General features: G+C 30.1%; 1 protein-coding gene across 3 annotated transcripts in view; it reads left to right on the forward strand.

Annotated features, from left to right (window-relative positions):
* LOC107452119 (epsin-2) overlaps positions 1-14,635 on the forward strand; it is a 33,967-nt gene that overhangs the window by 11,333 nt on the left and 7,999 nt on the right. For 2 of the 3 annotated variants that reach the window (XM_016068431.4, XM_043042627.3), the window contains exons 5-8: positions 196-488; positions 562-619; positions 9,598-9,729; positions 13,874-14,071. In XM_016068431.4, the coding sequence (XP_015923917.2) occupies positions 196-488; positions 562-619; positions 9,598-9,729; positions 13,874-14,071 (681 nt within the window). The remainder of the gene's footprint in view (positions 1-195; positions 489-561; positions 620-9,597; positions 9,730-13,873; positions 14,072-14,635) is intronic. The other variant, XM_016068432.4, reaches the window with a different exon arrangement.

The following is a 14,635-nucleotide window of genomic DNA, read 5'->3' on the forward strand; positions in this document are numbered from 1 at the left end:
ATTATTTTGCTTGATATCCAACACTAAATCTTTTTTTAAAAAATGGATAATTAAAGCGATTCCTTACAGATTCAGTTTAATTTCATTTAATATTTCAAACAAAAAATTATGAGGCATTTTGTCCCTAACATATAAAAGTCTAGCAAACAGAAATGTGCTTTCTGTTTTACTGGTTTTAAAATGTTTGTGTAATAGGAGCTGTTTGTACAGAATTAGAAAATGCTCGCCCACAAACTGCTGGAGAGGAAGAGTTGCAGCTTCAGTTAGCTTTGGCAATGAGTAAAGAAGAAGCTGAACAAGAGGAACGACTTCGTCGCAATGATGATCTACGTCTTCAAATGGCTCTTAATGAAAGTCAAGAGAATTATGAAAAGACTGATTCAAAGGAAACTAATTCTATTTCTGACCTACTGGCACTCAATGCATCGCAAGCTAATCATACAACTTCAAAACAAAGTACAGACCCTTGGGGAATGCCAGTGTCTACAGTATGTATCTTATCACCTTACTAAGTACTTTCCTAAATGAATAGTTTTAAAATTCTCTATTTCTTTAATGTAGGATCCTTGGCAATCTAAAGGTCCTGTTCAAGCAGCAGAAAGTGATGTTTGGGGTTCTGGTATTTATCTTTATTGATTATGTCTTTAATTTGAGTTTGATTGTCACACGCATTTTCTGCAATATACTGACTTTATTTGTCATAAATATTGTTGTAGTATCCAGGGGTTCTAATACTTGAACGTGGTTTTTTTAGCAATCTAAACAATACTGCAACATCAAATAAATATTTTTAAGTTCAGCAGCTTCCCAGATAATAAATGTATCCCAAATGTATGTTATGACATGAATAAATTTCAGTGTTTTAATTTCTAATGTAAAATAAAGGGTATAATATATTAATAAATTAAAATTTTGTTTGAAAAAAAGAAAATTAAAGTACCTAGAGAGACAATCTCTAATGATACATTTGTAAGTATACATATTGTTTTTATTCAATTTTCACAATTTTCTCCAAGGATGAAATAACAGTTTAAAAAACATTCAGTAAATATGTTAAAAATTTAAAAAAATAAGCATATTTTTAAAAATTGTTATGTAAAAATGCTGAGAATTTTTTTTTTTGGGGGGGGGGTTATAATTTAATGTCAAAACTTATTTTAAAAAAATTTTAATTCTTAGGACTGGATAGTGTTTACAGAGGTAAACTAAAAAATTGTACTAATAATTTTAATCCATTTAACATTAGATTTAAAACAGTTTTTACTGTAGCACATTCGTTCTTGTAGAAGATTTTACAATCTTTCAAAATAGTTCTTTAAAAGTTGATAAGCTGGAAGTCAATCAAGCTTAAAACACTTTCCTTACCATTGTCTAATAATGTTTGGCTCTGCTCTAATAAAAAATACATTGCCACAACATTAATTTATTTCTGTGTATTTTTTACTTATAGATAGAATTACCAACATATTTCAAAGCAAAATTCATTAAATTAATTAATTATATTTTAAATACTCAATTTAAAGAGAATATTGTTCTGTCCAAAATATTAAACTTTTTAAAATCTATTTAATGCACAATAATATTTAGATCCATTCTAAATTGAAAAAAAAGGTAAAGCATTTTTGTGTATTCCTATTCATTTTTACTTATCTGCCTAATTTCATTTTTACTTATCTACCTGAAATACCTGAATAGTGATGAAAAACTAATAAGGTATGGAGGGACATGTTTATTAAAAAATTGCAGCCCGAGGCAGCAAACCAAAAAGGCCTCCTTTTAACGATGAAATACATATAAATAAAAATTTTCAAAATAATATTTTAAAAAAATCAGAAAATTTCATATTGTAGTAGCAATGGCCCTTTGTTGTATTGAACATTTGGGTTTTTTACGTGCCTCTCCAAAAAGGAAGAACAATTATTTAAAAAAAAGTTTTCCTTTAAGGGAAAAAAATTCCTTTGCTTTACCTCAAGATCTTCTCCACCTGCCGTTATTATGGACTATAGCTATCCATCTACTCTTTAATATCACGCTTTTTCAAAACTGTCCAACCATTCAGTCGGTAACCTTACTCTTTGCCGTTCTTCTTCTAGAGCTATAAAACTGTTTCTTAAATTTATTTTTTTACATAATGTATTGTTTCTCTATGAACCAGAAAAGTGTCCAGAAAAGCTCTCAATTAAAAAGAAAATTTCCATTGATGAACTTATCATTAAGAAATTCTGTGTATGGAGGAGAATCTCTCTGGTCTGCTCGCAAAGGCATATAGCATGGCTTGCTTCCAAACTAAAACTTAATTAAATTCAATAAAAGAAATTCAGTTTACTAATTCCAAAACTAAAGAAGTAGTATTTACAAACAAAGTAATTTACTGACAAGAGTTTAAAAAATAAGTTGACAATTAGTAAATATTCTGACTAAAAATTTAATTTGCATTATTTATGAATCCAGGAACAAATTGAAGACAAGTTATTTCATCTCATGAGTCTCTGGTGTCTGTTTTTGAAAATTTCAATCGATCTAAAAGTTTGGTATGTAAGAAATAACAAATGAAGTACAACATGAGTTTAAAAATATTTCAGATGTAACATCTTAGTTATTGTAATGAATTGATTTAGGTATTAAGTTTTTGCATTTATAAAATGGGAGAATTTTTAAATGCACTATGAATTAAATGTTGTAAACCTGATGAATTGTACAAATGGCAGGAATAAAACTTGAGCTGTGGAACTTAATAAGCATAAAATGTTAAATTAGAAATTTTAAAGACTGTGTAGTCCCACCTAAGTCAAATTGTGCATTTGATATTCGAAGGAAGGTGAATATTCAGCTGATGGGTCAAATATGAAGTTGAGAATCACTTCATATTTGGCAATTCATTTTGTGTTCCATAAAGAGTTTCTTTTCTTTTTTTGTATTTCTGACAATGTCATTTGAAGGAAGTAACATTGAAAGTAAATATAATGTATTGATGCTGTTATTTTGAAATTGCTCTAATATTCTTTATTATTATTGTTTTTTTTTAATTGCTACCTTTGTTTTATTGCACATTTAGATCTTTTACACTTTTCTCTGATCTACTGACAAGCACAATATAATATGATGTGCAGTCACTAAAAATAGTTTAACTCACAGTGAGCAAAGCTTATAGAACAAACTGAGCATTCAAAGAAAGAATTGGTTCTTCAAACCTTTAGAGAAATATGGTTTTCTTTTCTATTTTGCCTGTTGTTTTTCTACAGCCAGATTTCAGATTCATGGTAACAGTAATTTTGGGTGACGTCAGCTCCTTTCAGTTTTTAAGACCAATCAATGCACTAAGTTTTAAAATTACTGTCTTGATTTGTCCGCTGCATCCTTCTTCTGCCTTTACATTCTGATTCAGCCTTGTCATACTCAGGCAGGGTTTCCGTGAGTCAGGGAGAACAGGAAAAACCTGGAATTGTCCGGGAATTATATTTCAACTCCAAAAATCAGGGAAAGTTGCAATTTTTTTACAAAAAGCTGGAAAATTCCTTCATTATACCTGGAAAAAAACCAGTCTTAAAATTGTCAGTAACAGTACTCAGTTGTTGAGATTCAAGTTAAATAATTCTAACATCTATTACAATTATTTATTGTAAAAAATTTCACATTTTAGACAAACTGAAATGTTTCCTTCCTCACATAATGATATTTATTTCACATAGAAAATCTAATATTTGTCATTACAAATAAGAGTCAAAATTTTCTGATGAAATATTTCGTAGTATAGAAAAAAATATGGTATTGATTTTCATTGAAATTTACCTGATATACCTGGAAGAGTCAAGGAATTTTTTTTCTGAAATTGAGTGAGAACCCTGTCATGTGTTTGATTTGATAAGATCTGAATGATTTAATCTTTGCAAAGTTGTTCAAAACACGCATCGTCCTTATCAGTTTAATCAATCTAGAAATTTATCAGAAGGAACTTTTTTTTCTCTTTTGATTAAAGTAAAATCTGCATAGGATTTTTGTTATCTGTGAAATAAAATCTGACAAACCGCTATTAGTTGTCTCACGTACCTTTTCAATGGTTATGTCATTCCATGTCAGCTCGTCCAGCCATATTACCCAAGATCTCAAATTTTGGTAAAAATTTGTACACTTATAGAATTTTTGATGCTGATTTAAAAATATCGATAATATTGGAATTGATAAAAGGGTTCAAAAGTTCTAAGCATTTATATTTTTGTCAGAATGACTCATTTCCAGCCATTTTGACTCGCACTTTAAAGGCTTGTTAGTTTCATGCTTTCTTGAAGTATAGAGGAAATTATCATTTTAAATCAAAGAATATCATTTTGATATACTTCATTCTGATCTAAGAAGTACTCCTTATATGTGAGGCATATTGTTGAATTTTAATTATAATCTAAAATGCTTTTGAATGAAACAAGTTTTATATTCTCCAAAGAAGTTTTAAATCTTTTTAAAGTTTAAACTGCACTTCTTTCAAAGTTAATCCAATGCTGCATAATACTTGGGTTTCCAGAGTGAAAAAACATTTAAAGAAAAAACTCCTTTAGAGTACCAAATTATTATTTTTCAAATTTTAGAAAACTGTGTTGCTTAAAAAAAATGTGATTGAATTCTGTTGTTCTGAAGGAAAAGAAATTTTACTTGCACTCTATTGTCTTCTGGTGAGGTAATCTGATTAATAAACTTTTTGGGGGGTAAGGAATTCAGAAGTTTAATAATAACAAAGTTTGATGTATGTTATTATAAAAAGACATACGAAAAAGTCTGTAGATTATACGATAAAATAAAAACAAATTAAATACAAAAGACAGTTGGTAGTAAAATATATTTCGATTGAGTTTTAGTGTTTTAAGTGTGTTTCTCCACACGCAATCATCGAAAGTAATAAAAGGGTAACATTAAGTATAAATGTTCATAATTTGGTCTGCAGTTACATTCTGAGAATCAAACAATATGTATGAAATTGAAACAAAGGATGCAGTGACTTTCTCTTTTTGATTTATTTCAACATTATAAATTCTGACTTACGTCACCCTCTTCTTTTTTTTAAGATCAGAGTAGACACTGATTGAAAATTTTTAATGGGCACTTTTTAATTATTCAGTATTCGGAAAAAAGGCATTTTATTTCTTATTTTTGTCAAACTGTGACTTAAATCCCTTCACTAATAACTCAGAGTTATGAAGACAGTGACTCAGACAAAACAATGACTAGTCTCATTTTAGATAGTTTAAAATTTGTTTAAAAATTGATCTGTGGTTAAAAGACTTCTTGTGAAAAATCTTTGATAGAAATTAAACATAAAATGTTTTGCAAAGTAACTAAAATTACAAATATTATTTAGAGTACATTAGATAGCAGCTATTATCGAGACGAGCAGGGATGCTACGCCTGCGCCATTTGCGACAAACTGAGACAAAACGGCTAACTGCACCATTTTGTGACATTCAGCTCTGTTTCTGCCAAAGCTGTGTCATTCTGCGACAAAACGTCCGAAATTTGACAAACCTGAATTTAGTTTCAAATATTAATCCGCATCGCCGTGAGTCATTGGAGAGCATTTTGCCGTTCACGTCTCCTAAATACGTCATTTAAATGTCAGAAATTCTGTTTGGCAAATCAGCTATTGGAATGCATATAGAATATGTGTTTCGTATCTACAATTGGATTATGTACAGCAGTGAGTAGCAATCAGTATCGTATGCACGTGATCTTGTAAAAAAAGAGGGTATTCTTCCCTTATACTATTGGTTATTATCTTGCTTTTTTTTCTTAGGAAACTGTACAGTGCACATAATTTCAGGGATGAAAGACTTCCGCGAAAAAGCAGAAATCCGCTTTTTTCTCCCAATTTTTAAAATTTCCGACCATGTTCCAAAAACTGAAATTTTTAGGGAATCCAATTAGAGAAACCCAAGCCGCCAGAACGATAGTCGGATTACCGCGACTTCCGCTATAGAGTGGAAAGGAGTCTAAGCGTTTCGTTTCGACCGCCGATAGTTGATTTTCTTTTGTTTGGCTGATCTTCGGAATTTTAAATATTAGGAACTGCGCTGGAATATGCTAAAATCGCGATTTTTAATCAGACAATTTTAATATCAATCATCGATTGTCGTATTTAACTGATTTAAAACTTACGTGTTGCGATTTTTTTTGCGCTATTTAAAAATCATACTAGTAATTCCTATTTACTCCATCTAAAAATTCAATATCGAGATCTGTATTCTCGCGAGTTTAAAATCCAACTTCGCGATTCGTATTCACGCATTTTTAAATCCAATATTGCGATTCGTTATCACGCAGTTGTAATATCTGATCTCGTTTTTCGTATTTGTACGCTATTTAAAAATTACTCATTGCGATTTGTATTCACGTGATCTAAAAATTATGCATCGTGATTCTTATTTACGCGATTTAAAAATTCAATATCGCACATACAAATATCGCGAAAATACAAATATTTGTATTTTCGCGTTTTTAAAATCCAACAGCGCGGTTCTTATTCACGTGATTTTAAGATTCAAAATCGTGATTCATATTCACGCGATTTTAAAATCCAACCGCACGATTCATATTCACGTGATTTTAAAATCTAAGATAGTGATTCGTATTCACGTGATTTTAATATCCAATATCGGGATTTGTGTTTTTAAAATCCAGCAGCGCGATTGATATTCATGTGATTTTATAATCCAAAATCGTGATTCATATTCACGCGATTTTAAAATACAATATCGTGATTTGTTTTTTCGTGTTTTTAAAATCCAACAGGCGCGATTCATATTCACATGATTTTATAATCCAAAATCGCAATTCATATTCACGCGATTTTAAAATCCAACCGCACGATTCATATTCACGTGATTTTAAAATCCGATATCGTGATTCATATTCACACGATTTTGAAAACCAATATCGCGATTCATATTTACGCGATTTTAAAATCCAATATTGTGATTCATATTCACACGATTTTGAAATCCAATATCGCGATTCATATTCACGCGAATTTAAAATCCAATATCGCGATTCATATTCACGCGATTTTAAAACCCAATATTGCAATTAATATTCTCGCTATTTTAAAATCCAGTATCACGATTCTAGAAAGTAGAATTAAGTTTTTTCTTGAATTAGTTACTGTAAAGATGTGATATATTTTTCTACAGTTGTTGCATTTAAACAATTACTAAGTGCATTCATAATTACATTTTAAGATTGTATATTTAGCTATATAAATTAAAAGAACACAGTCAACTAACTGATCTTGTAAATGCAAGAAAGTACAATCTACTAGTCAATGCCAATTAACTAAAAGGTTTACTTTTATACTTAATAAAGGATACAAGTCATTTTAGAAAGAAAAGTATATTTATATGTGTCTTTTTAAATTGTTTATAATAGTTTTTATATATTTCTGTTTTGATATAAAAATGTATATATGCTAATTTTTGGCTATTAAGTGCTCCCTAAAATTTTCTTGAAAAATTCCTACCTAAAATATTTTAAAATTTCACTGCACCTCCTGAATTCTATCAAAGAGTGTTTTTTTTTGTGTTATTTACATTTTCTTAAACTCTCATTATTTAATTACTGAATTTCTCATTAATTATTGAAATCTGTAGACCTTCCATTGTAACTGAATAGTTATATATTTTGAGATGAAATTTGAGCTCAAAATAAAATGGGTATTTTCCCTTTTGAATTACCAAAACTAAATAGATATTTCTTTTTAGAAAGGTTACACCATTATATTTTAAAAAATAAGAAAGTTAAAATTTACTTTGTAAAATTCTGGAACAGATACTATTCATTGGCATAAATGATAAATGCAATATATATGAAAACAACAGACTCCACAAAGCAATTTTGTGGACCCTTATAATCAATCATATGCAGGTTTTTTAAAATCCTAGAAATAGTGAATGTATGTATAATTGTAGTACTCCTATTATGCTATTAATGATTTTATGGATCCTGAAAATTATCTTTATATTGTTATCAAACTGATTAATAGTCATTTTAGCTGAGATAAACTGAGTCAAAAAATAATTTTAGCTGAGACAAACTGAGCCAACAAGAGATTTTAACTGAGTCGAAATGCAATTTCTGGTGAGACAATTTTATATTTTGCGAGTAGCACCCCTGGACAAGTAATTTTAATTATTTAAAACTTAGTATTAAACATAAACTTTGACTTAATAATTCAAATTTATTGACCAAAGCTATACGATTCTAACTCAATCTAATAAGAATGAGGAACGAAGCTCATTTTTTTTTCTCCTTCTTCCCTCCCTCAAAAAAGGAAATAAAAATGGATTTTACTTCGTAGTTTATTGCTTTATTTTACTTGTTTCTTATTTTAGGCTACTTTAATAATAATTAATCCATAAAAATCACCAACTTGCAAGTACTTCTAATGTATAGGAATTCTTAAAAAAAAAATTTTTTTTTTAAATATGTGCACAACGCCTATCAATTTTTTTTTAATCAGATGTTAGCACTTTTAACTATCTTTGACTAAATATTTTTGAAAGGGGTAAGTCACGCAACTCCACTGACTTTGCTCAGCTCCACTGAACAAAAAACTGCAAATAAACCTATTAACTAAACAAACAGAACACTTATTTTTATTTGCATTTTTGAAATTATATTTGAATGATAGATTACTTTATTCTGAACAAAGCTTTGTTTTTTGTCTAATATAAGATGAGTAACCTTCGATGTGTTAATTCCAATATTATTGCCATTTTTGAAATCAGCATCAAAAATTCTATATGTGTACTTAGGTTCATCAAAATCTTGGTGGGTGCCATTATTGAAAAATTCGGTATAGGTGTCTTATCAAATCGCTCCACAGTTGGGCATTATCTGGGCAGATAATCAAGGTTCTACTGTACTGTAAAATTAGTGAAGCTCTTTTTCATTAAAATGGAATAGATTGAAGAAAAGTCTGAATTTTCTTAATTTCATGAGGTGTTTAACTGGAACAAATTCACTGACAGTTAATGAAAGTTAGTGTCAATTGACATTCAAAATTCAGTATTACTTTGCTCATATATTTTTCCTTAGGTCAATATATAAAGAAAATATTTTTATTTTATTCAGTAACCTTTTGGTTGGCTTTTTGTTAAATATCGTTTTGTCTCAGAAGCTATCTCTTATTTCAAAAATATTTTATTGAGTATCCTAATGTTGTATATTAAATCAACATTCATATTTGGTAATTATATTCAAACTATTTTGTGTCTAAATCATAACATCTGATAAATGTCTGCATTTTTTATTTGAAGCAAATATCCATGCTCCTTTTTTAGAAAAAGTTTTCAAGGTGCTGGATATTTTTGGTAATTATTGCTGCAGTATTAAAATTAGGATATGAGTTTTCTCTATCTTTTGAATTTAAAAACTGATTGTATTTTTATATTTAGAATTTTGTGTTTCAAAATTAAGCTAAATAAAGTTGTTAGTTTTTTTTTCTCCATAATTTTTCTAGTGTTTTTAAGATCCTAGTTATTATTAGCAATTATATAATGAACTTTTTTAATTAATCATGCATTTATTTCTTCAAACGAACTTGTATCTCTTTTGTAGCAACTGGAGGCAATTGGGTACCTCGTATGTCAACCTCTGCCAGTGTTTCATTTGAAGCTCTCGGCAGTAGATCGGATGCTGATATGGGCGAATTTGATTTACTAAATAAACGTTCTGCCATGAGCTCTCCAGGTGATAATATTAACTTTCATCTTCATTTATTGGGTTTTTTATTAATTAATAATAAGTTTGACTTATTCTAAAATTTATTTTATTTTTTACCAAATAATCAATATCCATGCTGATGGATGCCAACTTGTACAACCTTTGGGGAAATAAAAAATTTCTAAGTGGTAGTTTAATAATTATAAAGGTATAAGAATTTTCCTGAATTTAAGCTATTTTCCAAAACTTAAAAGCATAGTTTGTTGTTCAACTAATATAGTGCATAGATTTGAATTATTGATTTCTCATGATAGGTAAGACAATTTAAGGTTTAAGATTAATATTTAAACATTAACACTTAAATGTTACTAATACTAAAAAAAATTCTTGACGACCTTACAAGAACCGCTAATTTTCTCTTATGATGTCGTTAAATTGTATTTCCCTGCTTTGACAATCAGCACTTTCCCCTCCCAATGGTGAACAATGTTGTTTTTTTTTGTCTCAGCACTCTTTACCATTGTGTATAACTGCTCACGGCACTTAACCTGTGCAGCTAGAACTAGTTGAGTGACGTCACCTTTCTAGCTACGGTGAGAGTGAGAAATGTTTCTTCCTAGAATAGTTTCTGCCAAGCATGCAAGGTTTACTTTTTTGTTTGCCCAACGCTAGGCCTAGTTGCCTATTATCAGGATCATGTCTTCCAGAAAGCATTCACAGATGTTTCAGAAAGAATATTCAGTGGAATAGTCTATATTTACTCGTTCCACTAAGCCCATCCACTTGTATCATATGTTAGCAAATGCGATTTTTCAATTGTGCATAGAGCTCGAAATTACTGTTTCAGCATATGGAAGGATCACGCCATAGAACAAATGGTGCTAACTCCAGTAGAAGCATTAAAGAAATGTTTACGGGATCTATGAATGAAAGCCAGTATGTAATAGGAGCGGAACCTCTCTTTGTGAATTTTTTACTTCAAAGTAATTTGTTATCTGTTGCAGACCATGGAGATCTGTTGTTTAAGTGCATGTTCTGAGATTTGATCATTGCCGACATGGGTGCAAGTCTTCCGTCCCCAGGACGGATTTCCGTCTTTCAAAAATGTCCGCAGGCGGAAGTAAGACGGAAACAAGACTGACTCGAAGACGGAAATCGGAAGAAAAAAAATTTCTGTCCTTAAAAATATTTTTTAGGTCTACGTTATTGGTCTACTTTCTTATGTCCTGTTGTTATTTTATCAAAAGACAGATGAATAAATATTTTTTGTGCAGTATTTAAACTTGATGTATTATGGTAAAGCTTTCTTAGATAGTTTGCATATGTCGAGGGGGTATTGTGTATGTTAGGTATTTCAGTCAAAAAAATTTCAGTCTTGGCCTTTTTTCCAACTTGCACCCATGATTACCGACAAATTTAAATGTGCTTGAAAAAAAGGCGCAGAAATTTGCAAAAGTTCAGCTGAAACAACGCAGAACAACTTATATGCTGCTAGCACTGCCTCATAGCAACCTATTTCATTATCTTTACACTACTCAATTAGAAGTGCCTACAAGGTTCGCAAAGCCAAACCTATTGTCTGTTACATTTTTCATAGCTATGGAAAATAATCGTTCACAAGCACATTGCTGTGAGGGAATAAAAGTATAGTCTGTATTTTTGATAGAAGGCTTTGTACTTCTTAGCGCCATTAATATCTACTAAACCAGGTATAAGAGTTCAAGCTGCATCCTGCTAATAGGACCTCTTCACTGAGTAGATCTATTTGATGCAAAGCAAACTCCTATTCAATTTGACTTCTTTGCTCCTCTGAAATAGAAAATAGAAAGAAAATTTTCCATTGGAGCAAATTTATGATTCTTGTGAAATTGTTATATGGACAATTTCACAATGTTAGTTTGTTAATCTCAGTGGTAAGAGGAATTTTTTTTTTAAATGTAAGGAAGTGCTTCAAGTATAAAATTTTTTAATTGATAAATAAAATTGCCTTACTTCTGCAAAAAGGTTTGAATCTTTACTGTATTGCCTTATCACCTGTTACGAGTTCAGAGTCCTCATTTTGATATTTTGCTTTATTGAAACTTACTTCAAAAATTGAACTTGTGTCTCTTATAGATGCTGGTTTCATTAATCTTGATAAAATATTGCTAAATAAGTTCATAAGTTCTCTCTGATACCAGACTGTAGTTCAGTTTTCTTTATACTGACTGTCAAAGATAATTTAACCATGATTTAATAATCAAAAATAGTCGAAATATTATATTTTTGAGCTTATGCATAGAATTAGAATTATATTTGATTTTGCATTGTACTTCTGAAATTATTACCAAAACTCCTGATATTTTTAATCATTGCTTCTGAAAATTTTTCTACAATGTTATCAGGTCTGTGCTGAATGAAAAAAAAGCACTAGCTCTATTTTTGTTGAAACTTATGCAAGATGAACCCTATTATGATCCCTTAATCCAAATATGATCCCTGTTATTTTTTTCTTTCATTTTCTAGTAACGTATTCTCTTTATAACTTCTCAATAATTTTATAGCCATTAATTTTATATGGATAGGAGGAATTATAATTTTAACTTTTAAATTTCTTATGAATGACTGAAGTTTCACTATTTTCTAACTTATTTTCTACATATTCCAGTTTTAAGCCCCTTTCCTTCCCACAAAAAAAAAAATTTGTTTGCAGGTCAGTGTTATCTGCTTTGCAATTTGTCAGTAATATGTCTAAGATAATATTTTTCTTGAACAAAATGCTACCACAAATATAGTTTTTAAAATTGCTAGTATTTTTGTCTAGTAAAAATTCGTAATGATACATAGCTTGGTTTGCATGATGTTTTGACCTTGGGAGATTTCCAACAAAGCACTTATTAACATGAGATTTTGTTACATGATGATTTGTGGGCATGAGATTCTGTCCCATAATACTTTTTCAGTGTAAAACTTTGTCTCGCAATGTTTTCTCTACTTGAGATTCTTTCTCATGATATAACATTATCAAGATAATTCAGCGTAAACATCTAAACTCTGATGCTTCGCTATTCTAAGCAAAAGTGAAATGTTTATGTTTGATAACACATTGAATTTTACTATTTTTAAAAAACATTATCTATTTTTATGGCTGTTATGTTAAATACAAATCAGAAAACAGTGATGTCTGCATAATTAGTATCTAATCTAGCTTTTTTAAAAATGAAAAAAATTGCATCCTTATATTTGCTCTATCAAGTATAATAAGTCTTGCTGTCCAATACAAAAAAAAGAGGTATCTCCAGAGGTGGACAGCATCATGAAATACAAAGAAATGTCAGACTCTTGCAGGGCAGAACAGTTCCAGAGATGCTTGCTTTTCCTGTCAACATTTTCTTCACACAAAGTACAATTAGGAGAGTCAGCAATCTGAGGATGTGCCTGTAAAAAGTTGTGTCCAGTCAGTAGTCTTAAAAACAGAACCTGGATAGCCTTAGAGAGGTTACTGGATACACATGATGTGTAGAGGTTCTTCCAAGAAGCACCAAGAGTGCACTTCCCATAAAAAGTTTATTGTTTTATCAGTTCTTGGTGTTTTATTAGCATTTTATTTCTCAGGTTAGCCTGAGAATCATGAGGGCTTAAGAGAGATGCCTCTCTTTTATGGTTATCTGTATTTTCATTTCGCCACGAGCCCCAATGGCTAGGAATCTATTACAGGACTATTTCCTTCTCGGTAGATTGTCAAATGTTAATACTTTTACAATTAATTTCTATGGCTTTTAATGAAGAGTGACATTTTTTGTAATTGTGAATTGCAACTTGACAATCAATGAGGAGGACAAATTTCTTTTAAGGCCTCTCCAAAATACTTTGGAGAGCAAGGTAAACTGCATACATTTCTCCATCAAAATCATCTAAATTTAGACTTAAAAGCTCTTTGAGTTTGAAAACTTAGAGAAAACACAGTTCCCACTCTCCCAGAAGTTAGTAGTATAGATCTATATTTAATTGTTAACAGGGTATCTTTCATTGATGGTGGCAAGAGCAGCCACCTTAAGTTCTGCCTGAGGGGAGACTCCCTTTTGAACAGAAAGGACAATGTCAAAGATTGGGTATGCATATTTCATCATACCCAGAAAGACAGAGTATTGTGAAATTAGTATTGTTTTGAATTTCTTATTTTTATTTTTAGATACTACTGCTCACAGATCAACTCCAAATCCATTTGATATGGCTGATTTAAGAGATTCCTTTGCTGTTAATTCCTTCTCAAACAATGAAAATAGTAGCAGTTTAAATAATATTAAGAAAACACCTGAAACATTTTTAGGACCAAATTCAAACTTGGTAAATTTAGATGCTCTTGTGAGCTCTCAAGGTTCAGAGCGAGGTAATCATTTTTCATTATATTCTAACTATGAATAAGTGTGTACATTGATTAAGCATTTATGTTTAAATTTATACACTTAAATCTCAATTATGAAAAAAATTAGTATTTTTTTTCTTCTAAGAAATAACTTGTTATATGTCTATGTAAACCAGGTTGACACTCCATTTTATTGTATATTGAATAACTGAAAAGCAGAACACATGCTGGCAATTATTGCACATCCTGTATGGCATTTAAATTAGCACTGCCTTTATCATGACACCTTATCTCTTTAAAATAATTATTTCAGCTTCTAAAATCAATAAACTTAATTTCATGGGTTTGCAATAAAATTGTCATGAATTGAATGTATTCATAAGCATCTCACTAACATCTGAGAAACGATTCCTCAGATGCAAGATTTGAAATCTGTGTATTAATATTGTATTAAAATATTGGGAGTTTGAAAAACGTGAAAACTCAGAGTTTCTGCGCTGAGGTTCAAATCTTCTGCTTTTTAAAAATTTTCATTAAAATTTTATACCTTCTTAAAACTAATCTATGCACATGTGTATGAAGATTTTC

Source organism: Parasteatoda tepidariorum, chromosome 11, assembly GCF_982258835.1.
Source record: "Parasteatoda tepidariorum strain Cologne lab strain chromosome 11, Ptep-v5.0, whole genome shotgun sequence".
Lineage (NCBI taxonomy): Eukaryota > Metazoa > Arthropoda > Arachnida > Araneae > Theridiidae > Parasteatoda > Parasteatoda tepidariorum.